Source organism: Microtus pennsylvanicus, chromosome X (genome assembly GCF_037038515.1).
Source record: "Microtus pennsylvanicus isolate mMicPen1 chromosome X, mMicPen1.hap1, whole genome shotgun sequence".
NCBI lineage: Eukaryota > Metazoa > Chordata > Mammalia > Rodentia > Cricetidae > Microtus > Microtus pennsylvanicus.
Genome location: NC_134601.1, coordinates 55708537 through 55723110, shown reverse-complemented (window position 1 = coordinate 55723110; position 14574 = coordinate 55708537). Strand labels below are relative to the sequence as shown.

General features: G+C 44.1%; 2 protein-coding genes across 5 annotated transcripts in view; one reads left to right on the top strand and one right to left on the bottom strand.

Annotated features, from left to right (window-relative positions):
• The window catches only part of LOC142841773 (A-kinase anchor protein 17B-like), a 179262-nt gene that overhangs the window by 113427 nt on the left and 51261 nt on the right, over positions 1-14574 (bottom strand). The gene's annotated exons all lie outside the window — the stretch shown is intronic.
• Slc25a43 (solute carrier family 25 member 43) overlaps positions 12604-14574 on the top strand; it is a 38489-nt gene continuing 36518 nt past the window's right edge. The window contains exon 1 of the mRNA XM_075958809.1: positions 12604-12958. Coding sequence (XP_075814924.1) covers positions 12684-12958 — 275 coding nt within the window. The 5' untranslated portion in view covers positions 12604-12683. The remainder of the gene's footprint in view (positions 12959-14574) is intronic.

Here is a 14574-nt window from a genome sequence, read left to right as displayed (position 1 = left end):
TTTGAGTACAGAGGTGTATCAGCTCCATCTTTTTATGTATATTAGATTTGTTTATTTTTTGTATTCATTATCTCTTTTGATATTTATTGAGCTCTACATTTTTCTCTGCTCCCCTCCCTGCCTCTCCCCTCCCCCCTTCAATCCTCCCCCAAGGTCCCCATGCTCCCAATTTATTCAGGAGATCTTGTATTTTTCTACTTTCTATTCCCATGTAGATTAGATCTATGTAAGTCTCTCTTAGTGTCCGCATTCTTGTCTAAGTTCTCTGGGACTGTGGTTTGTAGGCTGGCTTTCTTTGCTTTATGTTTAAAAACCAACTATGAGTGAGTACATGTGATAATTGTCTTTCTGGGTCTGGGTTACCTCACTTAAAATAATGTTTTCTAGTTCCATCAATTTTCCTGCAAAATTCAAGATGTCGTTATTTTATTTTATTTTATTTTATTTTATTTTATTTTATTGCTGTGTAGTACTCCATTGTGTAAATGTACCACATTTTCCTTATCCATTCTTCAGTCGAGGGACATTTAGGTTGTTTCCAGGTTCTGGATATGACAAACAATGCTGCTATGAACATAGTTGAGCACATGTCCTTGTGACACAATTGAGCATCCTTTGGATATATATCCAAAAGTGGTATTCCTGGGTCTTGAGGAAGGTTGTTTCCTAATTTTCTGAGAAATCGCTACACTGACATCCAAAGGGGCTGTTTCAGCTTGCATTCCCACCAGCAATGCAGAAGTGTTCCCTTTTCCCCACAACCTCTCCAGCATAAGTTGTCATCAGTGTTTTTGTTCATGGCCATTCTTACAGGTGTAAGATGGAATCTCAGAGTTATTTTGAATTGTGTTTCTCTGATGACTAAGGATGTTGAGCATTTTCTTAAGTGTCTTTCAGCCATTTTAGATTCCTCTGTTGAGAGTTCTCTGTTTAGGTCTGTACTCCATTTTTTTATTGGCTCATGTGATCTTTTGGTGTCCAATTTCTTGAGTTCTTTTGTATATTTTGGAGATCAGACCTCTGTCTAATGTGGGGATCTTTTCCCAGGCTGTTGTTTTGTCTTGTTGACCATGTCCTTTGCTTTACAGAGAAGCTTTTCTGTTTCAGGAGGTCCCATTTATTAATTGTTTCTCTCAGTGTCTGTGCTGCTGGGGTTCTATTTAGGAAGTGGTTCCCTGTAACAATGCTTTCAAGTGTACTTTCCACTTTCTCTTCTGTAAGGTTCAGTGTGGCTGTCTTTATGTTGAGGTCTTTGATCCATTTGGACTTGAGTTTTGTGCATGGTGCTAGATATGGGTCTATTTTCATTCTTCTACATGTTGATATCCAGTTATGCCAGTACCACTTGTTAAATATGCTTTCTTTTTTCCATTTGATTTTTTTGCTTCTTTATCAAAGATTAGGTGTTCGAAGGTGTGTGGATTGATATCCAGGTCTTCCATTCAGTTCCATTGGTCCTCCTGTCTGTTCTTATGCCAATACCAGGCTGTTTTTAGTACTGTAGCTCTGTAGTAGAGTTTGAAGTCAGAGATTGTGATGCCTCCAGAAGTTCTTTTATTGCACAGGACTGTTTTGGCTATCCTGGGTTTTTTGCTTTTCCATATGAAGTTGAGTGCCATTTTTTTTGAGGTCATTGAAGAATTTTGCTGGGATTTTGCTGGGCATCAGCTCCATCTTGACCAAAGGTCAGAGATGCTCTGTCTATTCCTTTTATCATGTTGATGAAGTCTGTTGCCTCCCCCTCCTCTTTAGGAGTGGGGTATAAAAAAACGTGAGAAATAAAGGAGTGGTTCAGTAGTCACTGAATTTCCCTCCCGATGCAGTTCTGTGTTTTGTCTCTTATTTCTCTCTTATCTCTGTTCCTTTTTGCTTAATAATTCTAATCCTCACGCTCCTATCCTGAAACGTGTGAATCCAGTCGAGGTTGGTCCTTGACAGTGACCAAATTCTTCCCCAAGATACTTGTATCAGTATATGCTCCACCTAACAGGAAACAGTTTCCTTGTCCCCAAAGTTCTTACAGATAACAAGCATTATCAGGTTTTCTTTTTTACCAATCTCATGGGTATGAAGTAGTCGTTATTATTTCATTTTCATTTTTCCTGATTATAAATTATATTAAATGTTTCCATATTTTCACTGTCCCTTCAGATTTCCTCTTCCATGAACAGCTTGCCTACAGCCCTTGACAATTTTCCTCTTAAGGCCCTTGTTAGCTTTTAATTGATGCAGACTCTTTACATATTCTGAATGCTAATTATTATTATTTATATTCATGCACTCAGTCTCGTGACAAGTGTGGTTTTCATTGGTATATGCTATGTAGTGGACAGTATTTGAGAACCAAAGGATATGGCAGCCAGAAAAACAAAGCCCTCCCTCTCAAGGGGATGATTTCTAGTGAAGAGACAGACAATAAATAAAAGAGCAAATAGGTTACAGACGGTTAGCATAATAAGGGCTATGGAGACAAAGCAGGGGAAGAAAGGGAAGCAATGGCGGCATTATCAACAGGCCGCTTGCTCGAAGAGGGATTCTCCGAGCTGGCATTTGGACGGAGATATCAATTAACTGAAGGAGAAAGTCAAATACATAGTTAGCTTCCGACTGTCCTACGCAGAGGAAGATGGAGTGTCTACAGGCTTGCACTTGGGATGTAACTCAATGGGAAGAGTGTTTGCTTAGAAGGCACAAAGCCCTTGGTCCCATCCACAGAACCACAAAAAGAGAATTGTAGGTAGCAGCCAGCTTCTTGCAAATGTCTCTTCCTCGTCTATGGCTTGTTTTCATCACTTCATTACTTATTTTCTTATACACAAACGTTTAAACTTTCTAATGTAAAACGATATTTCAAGAACTTACTTTATCTGTTTGCATTTTACAAAGCCTTTCCTAACTACACAAGGTCATAAAGAGGTTTGCTTATGTTTCTTTGCTTATGTCTTCCAAAGTTCACAAATAGTTGTCACATTTAGGTAATAAATCAGTTTGCGGGGCCTGTCACCCCAGCTGGTACAGGCGCCTGCTGCCGAGGCTGATGACGTGAGTTTGGTCCCCCGGAACCCACATGGTGAAAGGAGAGCACTGACTCCTTCAAGTTAGCTTCTGACCTCCACAGGTGTGCCATAGCATGCTGGACCACATACACACCCACTGTCAGGAGCCAATTTCCCCCCAAAATTATTGCAGGAACCATTGTCCTAAGGAATTTACAGAGAACCCCACTTCCCAATTGTATTGAGAACTGTTTTATTGGCAGAGCCTACCCCACACCCAATTATCTGTTAATAGAGAGCTATCTGTTAGCGGAACCCACCCCACACTCCAATTATCTAGAGAACTAGGAGTGTCAACTTGTGACTTCCTAACCGAGGAATGGTGACCTGACCAATCGTAACCTCCTGGACGATGACCTCATGAATGGCTGGAACCATCGCTGCAAGATTCCTTCCTGCCCATGCCCCTGCCCCCCAAATTCCTCATCCTATATAAGCTGTAACCATGACTCTAATAAACGGAGGCTCTGACAAACCTAGCATGGCCTTCTTTCTCTCTCCTGCCCATGTCTTTCAGATAGCGCCTCTCCAGGACCCTGGAATTACTGACCTGCCAGGCGGGTTACAGCCCCTAGACTGAGTGACCCGCCAAGGCGGTTTACACACCCACAAGCAGAGATACATAAAAACATCACTTAAAATTTTTAGATCACATTGTGCTTGCTTATGTCAATGATTTATGATTAGGATGGAATTTTGGTTTTCCATGGGAATAACCAATGGTTTCAGGAACAGTATCCAATAATTCTTCATTTCTGTACAGCTCCTGTAGCAAGTTGCTATTTAGGTGCAGGCTTGTTTCTGGCCTCTCTATATTTCATAGACCTCGTTTTCTCTGCACTGACTTAGTTACTAAAACTTATAGGAAATAGCCAGGTTCTGGTGGTGCACGCCTTTAGTCCCAGCACTCAAGAGACAGAGGCAGGCAGAACTCTGTGAGTTCCAGGCCCGTCTGGTCTACAAAGCGAGTTCCATGACAGCCAGGACTATTTCACAGAGAAACCCTGTCTCGAAAAACTAGAAAAAAAAAATGTTTTCATATTGTCTTCACTATCCTTGGTCTTATTTGAAACATCAACTGGAATTGCATCAAATGTCTAAATGAATATAGAGAGTTCTAAACCATTACATTAGTAAGACTTTCCTAAACATAAACATATTTTACCCCTCCACTAACTGAAATTTTCGTTAATATTCTTAGGATTTGAATATGAAACATCCCTCACAGGCTCATAGTGTGAACAGCTGGTCCTGAGGCCATGGTGCTACTTTGAAGGTGGTGAAGACTTTAGGAGGAAGAGTCTGGGTAGAAGAAATAGGTGAGTCCAAGAGAGCCACTGACTCTCCATCCTTGCCTGCTGCAATGTGAACAAGCCACTCCCTTAGTCACCGTGAAGCTGCTCTTCCCCACCATGATGGATGGAAATGCATCTGAAACCATGAAGGGAAATCAGTTTTTCCCTCTTAAGTTGATTCTGCTGCATATTTTGCCATAGCAATGCAAAAAAATAACAAATACCAATATTTTTCAGAGAGAAAATGTATTGTTTTTGCATCTAGGACCTGCACATCTTTTGTCTGGTTATTCCTGGATATTGTTTAGTTTTTGTTACTATTCTAGGTTTATGTTGTTGCAGTATTGAATATTTTATATTGCTCCTATGTATCCTCAAGCCTCGTTAACTATTCCTTATTTTTCAATCATTAGTATATATTCTCTTGTGGTTTTTATGTAGACGATACATCATTTGTCATTTCGATCAATCCTTACATTTTACTTATTTTCCCATCTTGTTGCAATTATTATTACTGTCCCTCTGTTGTAGAAATTTATTTTAACATGTGTTGCTTTTGTTTCTCCTGCATTTGTTTAATTCTGTGAAGATGTGAGTCTTTGCCTGTCTAAAACACCTGCTGGTCCTAAGAAAGATCTGAACGGCCATTAGCGAGGCAGGAGCAAGAATAGGAGGGCCTGGCAGGCAGAGAGAATAAATAGAAGGAGAAGCAAGGAAGAAAAGGAGCAACAGAACAAAGAGAGGAGGACATCAGGGGCCAGTCACCTCTACACAGCAAGCCACGGAGAAAGAAGTAAAGAGTGGTATACAGAAATAGAGAAAGATAAAAGCCCAGAGGCAAAAGGTAGACAGGATAATTTAAAGTTAAGAAAAGCTGTCAAGAAACAAGCCAAACTAAGGCTGGGCATTCATAACTAAGAATAGCCAAATAAGTGTGTGACTTATTTGGGAGCTGGGTGGTGGACCCCTCAAAAAGCAAAAGTGCAAAAAACAACCTCCAACACCCCTCAATACAGAACAAGATCGAAAAAAGATACCGGGGAGCTGGAGAGATTGCTCAGTGGTTAAAAGGCACCCATGTTCAAATCCCAGCACACACACGACGCAGTTCATGAGCACCTGTATGTAACTCTTGTAATGCCTGCATTACTCTGGGTACAGTTCACACGCCACTGTACCATTCACGAGCTGGGCAAGGGCCTGGAGATTAAAAGAACACACAAGAGACCTAGGTCAGTCGAGAGGAGATAAGCCAAAAGCCGTTTATTCAAGTTTAGGAAAAACCTTACAGACCTAGCTGCTGCACAATGGAATTCCCCCCAGGCAGGTAGGAAATTACCACAACCAAAATGGAGTAAAGAATGGCCCTATAGCTAACCCACCAGTGGGGCAGAGGGAGCACAGGAACAAACAGGATGTTTAGCTGGAAACTGCAACAAGATGTCTGGCCAGAAACTGGCCTCAAGATGAACCCCGAGAGGAGGGGTAGACCCATGGGCCCTACAACTCTAGCTTCAAGGGACCTGATACTCCCCTCTGGCCTCTGAAGACACCTGTACTTATATGCAGATATCTACACACATACACATACACACACGCAAAATTAAAAATAAATTAAGATATTTTAAAATTATTTTCTTTTTTGAGATTATAACATAAGTCTATCATTTTCCCCTTCCCTTCCTCCCTTCAAACCCTCCATGTACACCTCCATGCTCTCTTTTCAATTCGTGGCCTCTTTTTTCATTAGTTATTGTTACATAAAAAGAGGAGCTAGTTTGGGCTCCCTCATTCTATTATCCTACTTTATTCAATTAATAGCTTTTTTCAAATATTAACTATGTTTTATTACTAAACAAATGCAACTCTATTGCAAGTATTTTATTTTGGAATTCTCCATGTATGCTCATGACAAAGAACAATCTATAATTTTCTGGATTCACAGTAGCCTTATGAGTTGAATGGATATTTAAGTGAATATCACATATAATATTACAACTGTTCCCTGATTGCTTCATAGAATTTACCTACAGGACCAGTGATCTAGAAATGATAGTGGCTTGTTTATTTGTCAATCTACTGAATGATTTACTTTTTAAAGTTACATTTATTAATTTGGGGGAGCACACATGTATGTGGAGGTCAAAATCAACTCAGACAAGTCCGGTCCCTCCTTCCATCCTGGGGATCAAATTCGGGTTGCCAGGCTTAGTGGAAAGCGTCTTTACCTACAGAGCCATCTCACCAGCCTTATTGGTTGATATATTTGGCGGAGCATGGCAGCAAGAAGGCAGGCGTGTTTCCAGAGCCCTAACCGAGAGCTCACATCTGGAGACACAACCGTTAGGCAGAGAGAGCTAACTGGGAATGGAAAAGTCTGTCCCCAGTAACACACCTCTTCCAAGAACGACACACCTCCTCATCTTTCCCAAAGAGTTTCATCACCTGGGAACCAAGTATTCAAATATATGAGCCTATAGGGGCTGTCCTGATTCAAACCACCTCAGGGGGAGTGTGAGACTTGACCCCCAGGGAGTCAAGAGCGGTAAATAGCATCTGGTGTCCATGGAGACAAAATAAATGAATGGCAATGAAGGTTAACCCTGACTGTCAACTTGACAGGATCTGGAATCAACTAAGAGAAATGCTTCTGGGCAGAAAGGATTAACCAAGAGAGGAAGACCAACAGTTCAGAGAAGGGGCTGTCAAGGAAGAGACATGCTAAATGCTGATTTCCCGGCTAGGTTATTGGGAGTCAATTTGGTGGGGTAATTGGGTGTCAGTTATATAAAACTAGAGCAATTCATTGAAGAAAAGGAAAATGAAAGAACAAGAAGAGTAGAGTGCACTAAAAGCTAGGCAGTGAGCTGAAAAGGGACCATGCAGTAGTCTCAGTGGGGACTTTAGAGACTGTGGTCCGTCAAGTCCTCTGAAAAGAGATGACATTTCAACTTAGTTCTGAAAGAAAGCAAGAAAGAGCAGGCTCTGCAAACACGGGTGGACAGAGCACTCCCAGCAAAGGCAACAGCTTAAGCAATGGTTCTCAACAGGAATGGCATTGCCTCATAAGGGTACATCTCAGGAAACTCAAAGGGAGGTGCCATGATAGGGCATTCTGCCAGCACTCAATAGAAAAGGGCCAGAATGCTGTCCTGTAACATACAAGACAGTCCTATAACCAGGGTTTTCAAAGAACAGGAAAACCTGTTCAACAATGATCTGAATCAAAAGCTTAACTCTGCTTTGCTCATAAAGATAAAACAAGTCTTACGGGGTGTTTCTACACTCAGTATTCCTGTTCTTCTACGTTTGTCTAGTGTGTTGTCTTAGTTTCTCAACCGTTGCTGTGATACGATACCCTAACAAAAGCAATCCAGGAGAGCTGGAGAGTTTGCCCAGTGGTTAAGAGTGCTTGCTGCTCTACCAGAGGACCCGAGTCTGGTTTCTAGCACTCAGCTTGGGCAGCTCACAACTTCCGGTAACTCCAGCTCCAGGCCCTCTTCTAGCCTCCATGGTCATTGCATTCATGTGCACAAAACCACATAGAGACACTCACATAACACATAATTAAAAGTAATATTTTTTTTTATTTTTTTATTTTTTGGTTTTTCGAGACAGGGTTTCTCTGTAGCTTTGGAGCCTGTCCTGGAACTCCCTTGGTAGACCAGGCTGGCCTCGAACTCACAGAGATCCGCCTGTCTCTGCCTCCCAAGTGCTGGGATTACAGGAGTGCGCCACCACCGCCCGGCAAAAGTAATATTTTTTAAATTTAATTTTTATTTATTGTGTTTCATTTGTCTGGCTCTCATGTGACATGGTATGTGTTGAAGTCAGAGGACAACTTTTGGGAGGTGGTTCTCTCCTTCTACTATATGAACTTCCAGAAATAGAATTCAGGTCATCAGGTTTGGCTGGCAAAGTGCCTTCAGCCACTAAACCATCTCAACTGCCCAAAAATCTTTAAAAGAAAAAAGAAGTGAGTTCGAGGCCAGCCTGATCTATAGAGTGAGTTCCAGGACAGGCCCCAAAGCTACACAGAGAAACCCTGTCTCGAAAAAACAAACAAACAAACAAACAAACAATAAATAAATAAATGGCGAGTATAAATAAATAAATGAATGAATGAATGAATAAATAAATAAGCAAAAGAAAAGAAAGCAGTTTAGGGGAGAAAGTGTTTCTCTGGCCTCACAGTTCCAGGTTCCAGTCCACCACAGGTGGAAAGTCCCAGAAACAGAAGGTCAGGGGAGCTAATTGGTCACATCAAATCCATAGTCAGAAACAAAGAGTGAAGGGGACATGCAGTGCTCGGTTCACTCTCTCCTGCTCATCCCATCCATTCTCCCAGGAAAAACTGTCACCCTCATTCAAGGTTTGTCTTCTCACGTCAATCAAACCAATTAAAATCTCATAGGCATGTCCATAGACCAACCTTATCTAGACAATTCCCCTTGAGATTCTTTTCCTAGGTGATTGTGTCAAGTTGCTGAAACTTCACATTTGTTTAGGAAAGATTATATCTTGTTTCATTCAGAACTTCACTGAGAATTGTTCGACATTTAAAAATGAATTAGCTCATCAAGGGCAAGACGGTGTTGCAGAGAACATTGCATTTGATGGGAGTGCTTCAACGAAAACTGGGGGAGAGATGCTTTTTGTAATCCATGCCCAGGGTGCAAGGAAAGGAGAAAAAAGCAAACAGTATAAAAGAGCACAGAGTTCAAATTTAATTATTCTCTAGTGTACAGGTTTTCTTCTCCACAGACAACTTGATTATAAAAGGGTGGTTTTAAAAAATCATTTCAGAGTACTGATTTTATGTCTCATTAAAGGGAAAGAAGGGGGCAGAGGAAAGGGCAGAATAGAGGGAGGGAGGGAGGGAGGGAGGGAGGGAGGGAGGGAGGGAGGGAGGGAGATAGCAAAGAAAACAACTCCACATAAATGGATATTTGAACACAGAAGAAGCAAGAAAGGATACAGAGAGAGTGAGACAGACAGACAGACAGACACATGCAGACACCCATGCAAGCATGTACACAAGCACACACACACCTCTTAACTGTGCTTCCCTGAGAGCACAGATCAGAGAAGTTCAGCCTCCTATCAAGGCTTCCATCCCATTTGTCTTAGGACAGCAGCTCTATACAGCTTTTGCAATTTATACAACACAATTCCACTAGAATGAAGAATGCAAGAAAACATAGAAGAACAGGAATCAACTAGTATTGGTCCAAACAGCAAGATAAACAAAGCATCATCTAAGAAGCTACTAGTGAGCGTGAGCGCAGCTGAGGGAGGCTTTCTTCAGAGAGAAGAGAAACTGAAAGATGACAGTTGGAGTGACTGGGGTGACAGGAGGCTCCCTACCAACTGGCGTCAGCGGGCCACCCATCTACTTCCTGCCACAACATTTACTTCTACAACTTTTTACTGACTGCCTCGCCTTTTAGTCATATGATTGCTTTTAGTATAATATCTCAGTTTCATGTGCTATGCACTTCCCAAGGCTGGAGCGAGCAAGGATCGTTGAAGAGGTTTTTGTAAATAAAAAAAAATAGGTATTAAAAAAGAGCAAGTAAAGTTAGAGTCTACACGTCACAATCTGTTTGCCTAGGATGTGTGAGACCCTGGGCTCCATGCCCAGGACATGATTTAAAAAAAAAAAAGACTGGCATGTATCACAAGGCCAGTGCTTAACAGATGAGCGGGGCTCTAGCTCGGGCAAATCTGAGCACATCTTGTGAGCACACTATCTTGAAAACATAGACGGCGTCAAATACACACTTTGCTGCTCGTCATTTTACTGTCCACTGTTAACTGCAGAGAAATGTGCTGTGGAGGTTAAAATAGGCCTCATTATCTTTCTGGGCCTATAGCTTCCTAGACTTAAAATCCTTCCATCTCTGGCTCATCTGAACATCTTATTGGTGCTAAAGACAAAAAGCACCATGAAGAAAAAGAAATAAAAAAAAAAACAGAATACACAGTTCCAAGAAGGTACATTAGAAATTCCCATACAAGCTGACTTGAGGAAAAAACAAACAAACAAACTGAGCTAAGGACGTAGCTCAACGGTAGAGCGTGTGCCTAGTATGTACAAGGTCACAGGTTCAACTCCACAGCACCAAAAGAAACTGGTTTTCTTTTTCAGTTGGCACTGCTCAATTGAGCCAGCTCTCTGTGCAATGTGGTACAGCGGCAGCAGCTGCGGTCCCAGGGTGATGCTTCATGAAAGCTTTGGGGCCCCATCCTGCTGGCAACAGAGTGCTTAGGGCAGAACTGGGACCTAAACACACCCTTACCCAGAGCCCAAATTCAATTCCTGCCGTTTTACCATCCTACACCGTCTGATCTTCAGACTTGTAGAGCTACATTCTGCCACTTTCCACAGCTAGGAAATTCCCTCACCACAAGACACAAGAAGTCACAAGGCAAGACAAATAAGCATTCCCCAGCCGAGAGCAGAGCAAGGCTTCGGCAAGGCAAAGAAGTGCTCCCCGTGGAAACCGGGCCGGCTGTGCTCAGCTGAACAGATGAGAAAGACACTCGCTGAGGAAAATAAGAAAGCGGCTAGTCGGTACTGCCTCATGACAACACAGAAGGAGGCATCGAAGACATGTTTTGCTGCTAGTCATTTTAATGTTCCGTGTATCTGCATAGAAAAAAATACACTTGAGGGGTTAAAATAGATCTCATCTTTCTTAGCCTATAGCTTGCACGACTTGAAATGGTTCCTTTTTTTTTTTTGAGCAAGTTTCTTTGTCTCTGTGTTGAAAACATTCAAAAATCCTCTTTTTGGTTATTTTGAAATCTACATTATATTATTGTAAATGTTTAAAGTGATGGATATGCTAATTGCCTTGATTTGATCACTGTACATTGTATCCATGTAACAGGGACCCGAAGGATTAGAATTTCCCCTGGGAAAATTCATGCTGGGGTGAGGATAAGCCACCCACGGGAGCCCTGGTACCGGAGGATAAGCTGGTTTCTCACGAGAAAAGACTTATCTCTGGCTTCTAGTAACTTGGACTCACTGCTAAATTTATATATGCATTATTTCTAGCCCATTGCTTCATCTTTATAAACTGTAACCCTAACATAGACAAAGCCAAGAGGGATTCAGAATTTCTGTTTGCTCAGTTCTGGCCCTTCGCTTCTTTTGGCGCATATGTGCAAAGAGAGGAGAGAAGGGGTGGGGAGAAAGGGGGAGCAGGAAGCGAGTTTATGCATGCTTGTACGCGTGGAGGCCAGAGGCTGGCATCCAGTGTCTTCCCCACCTCGGTCCTCATTCTTTTTCAATGCATTGTTTTCACTTACTGATTTTAAATTTAAAACGAACGTCCCCAGTATTTGGTCTCGTTCGGACATTTTCTCCTGCCTGTCTTCTTCCCCATGGCTCTGGCACCACCACCTTCATTTTTGAGGCAAGTTCTCTCGCTGCAGTGTTACTATGCATTCCTTATGTGTGGCCCTAAGGAGATGTAGGCCTCCATTGGCCTATGTAGGAACCCTGCTTCTGCCTTGCAGTGGCCACTCAGCCTTAAGCATCTCCATGTCTTAGTTTCCGCTTCTATAAGGTAATGTCTTAATCAGAAGCAACACAGACAGAGATTGGTTACCTGTCCCGGTCAATGTTTATTTAATTCTCGCGGTAACTTCTAGAAAGTGCAAACTCCACAGTACAGGTGAAGCACCTGAGGCACAAAGAAACCCAGTGACCTCCCTACCGCCCTACCGTCACGTGACATCTGCAAGGAATCTAAGGCAGATAGGTTCCAGAGCCTGAGGTCTAACCACACCCACACCCACAGCCTCCGCAAATGAGGCCAGATCTGCTAAAAAGCTGTTTTGAACGCACCACCGAGTGTTAGGCAAGTATTGTTATCCAAGGTCTGTCATTTCTGCATGCTGCACAACCTTTTAAAAGAAAGAGGTTGATGGAAAAGAAGAAAGTCAGGGGAGGAGAAGATAGAATGTGAAAAAGGAACAGAGAAGCAGCAAGGTAGAGGACGGGTGAATACCTAGGAAACAAGTCTTGCTGGCTTGGCCTTCAAAGAACAGGGGGAACTGTTCCAGACAGAAATGGAAGCCCTAGTCTTGCCAGTAGCATTGCAAATACACGTTGACTGGGCATGCCTCAGATACCTGAGAAAGCCGCCTTCCATCCCACCCTAACCCGGAGGCGCAGCTCGGGCGTGGGCCCAGCTTCCCTAGTTCATCTCAAGAGTCCGCCCCACGCCGGGCGGGGCCTGGCCGGACCACTCTACCAGTGGTGGCCCGCGAGCCCCGGACACCAGCCACGAGGTGGCCCGCGCGGGGTTGGGTCCCGATGGCTACGTGGAGGCGGGATGGCCGGCTAACCGGCAGCCAGCGGCTGCTGTGTGCAGGGCTGGCGGGAGCGTTCAGCCTCAGCCTCACGGCGCCCCTGGAGCTCGCCACCGTGCTGGCCCAGGTCGGCGTGGCGCGAGGCCACTCCCAGGGGCTGTGGGCCACTGGACGCCGAGTGTGGCTAGCCGAGGGGCCGAGGGCCCTGTGGAAGGGGAATGGCGTGGCGTGCCTGCGCCTCTTCCCCTGCAGCATGGTGCAGCTGGCTGCCTACCGAAAGTAAGAGTCCGGAGGGCGGGGTCGGGAGGTCGGACTGGGGAGGCAGAGCCACCACCCTAATGTACCAGCACTGGGAATCCGAAAAGGCCCCCAGCCTCCCTTCCTTCCGGATAATGGGGGGCGGGGGCGATGTGCCTTGGCGTCTTGGGGCCACAAGGCTGTATGTGTGGCCCCTAAAGCACAGAATCAGTTTTTCACATGCTTTTGAGATTCCTGCCTTGCGAGCTGCAGTTTTGTGAAATCTTTAGTCTTTTCTGGGGGGAATAAGAAGAGGAGGTCGAATTGGCAAATGATATCTGGAGGTTAAGAAACGAAAAAGCTTCCCAAAGAAGTGAGGTCTGACCATTACCAATGTCCAGTAAATTGGAAATGTTTGCTTTCGCTGGCTTAGGAGAGAATGCTCCAGAAGGTGTGTCTGAGCCCAGTGTACCAAGGAGTAAGTGCTCAGGACAGGAAGAGGGACCAGGACGATTCCTGTCCATCCCCAGCTCCAGCTGCAGCCTATCTTTGCTTTAGGATCTTAGGGGGCCTGCAGTTTCCTCTTCCCCAGCAGGGACCGGTCTCCTCAGCCTACCGTTTACCCCACCCCCAGCCACTCACTGATCTCCTCCTGTGGACTTTTCTCACCTCCTCCCACATCAAGCACTGCTACCTAGGGAAAGATCTAGAGATGCAAATGATGGCTACTGTGGAGTGACCTTAACAGAGCTCAACAGATTTGCATGGGAGCTGGGAAGGAAGCCTAAAAGAAGAAAGCAGCCCGTGGTGGCAACTCTAGAGGAGGGGCTACTTCTCTGTTGGGGAAGACAGTCCCTGGGTTCCTCATTAGGGAGGCAAGGTGCCAGCTCTAAAGACTGGCCTTGGCTCTGAATTAAACAAACAGCCTACAAGCTGGTTAAGCTACTTTTTGTTTTGTTTCCAGTGCTAGAGGTGAAAGCCCAGGCCTTGGAGCAGGCAAGTGAGGTGTCCTGCCACTGTGTTCCCAGCGCTAAGAACTACTCAGTCACAACACGCCACCTTTCTTTCCGCATTCACTTGACATTAGTTAGGATGCAGAATAACACACATGATCCTGGCGATGCTGCAAGGATGAAAGCAGTGTGGTCCCCGTCTCAGTTTACAAGGTAGTTTTAAAAAGACTGGCTGGCATATCTCAGTCCACAGACATCACAATGAATTTAGTGGCTATAAATTGCCAGTGGATCAGGAGTGATAGTGATGTACACTTCAGGTGAGAAGATGGGACGGCTTCACAGAGGAGAACAAGCTGTCTGAGTTTGGCCTTGGGAAAATGAGTAGGAGTCTCCTGGGCAAAAAAACGAGGCGTTGCAGGTAATGTCAACATAGGCCAGGAAAAGGAAAGGCATGCAGTATAACCGGCTGGAAAAGCAGCTTGGAATGAGATCTTGAAAATCAGACTTGGTATGTGATGGTGGCTGTGGGAAATGCTTGTGCAGGGTCAGGGCAATGCTGTGATTAGAAATTCAAGGAGAATGAGTGTCTCCTAGTGGCACGGTAGGGTGGACAAGGAAAAAGGCGGTGAGTGGTGTTATGGTTTTCTGTCTCTTTAAGAGACAAGCCACGCCCACTCCCTCCCCCATCCGCAGAGGCAGGCT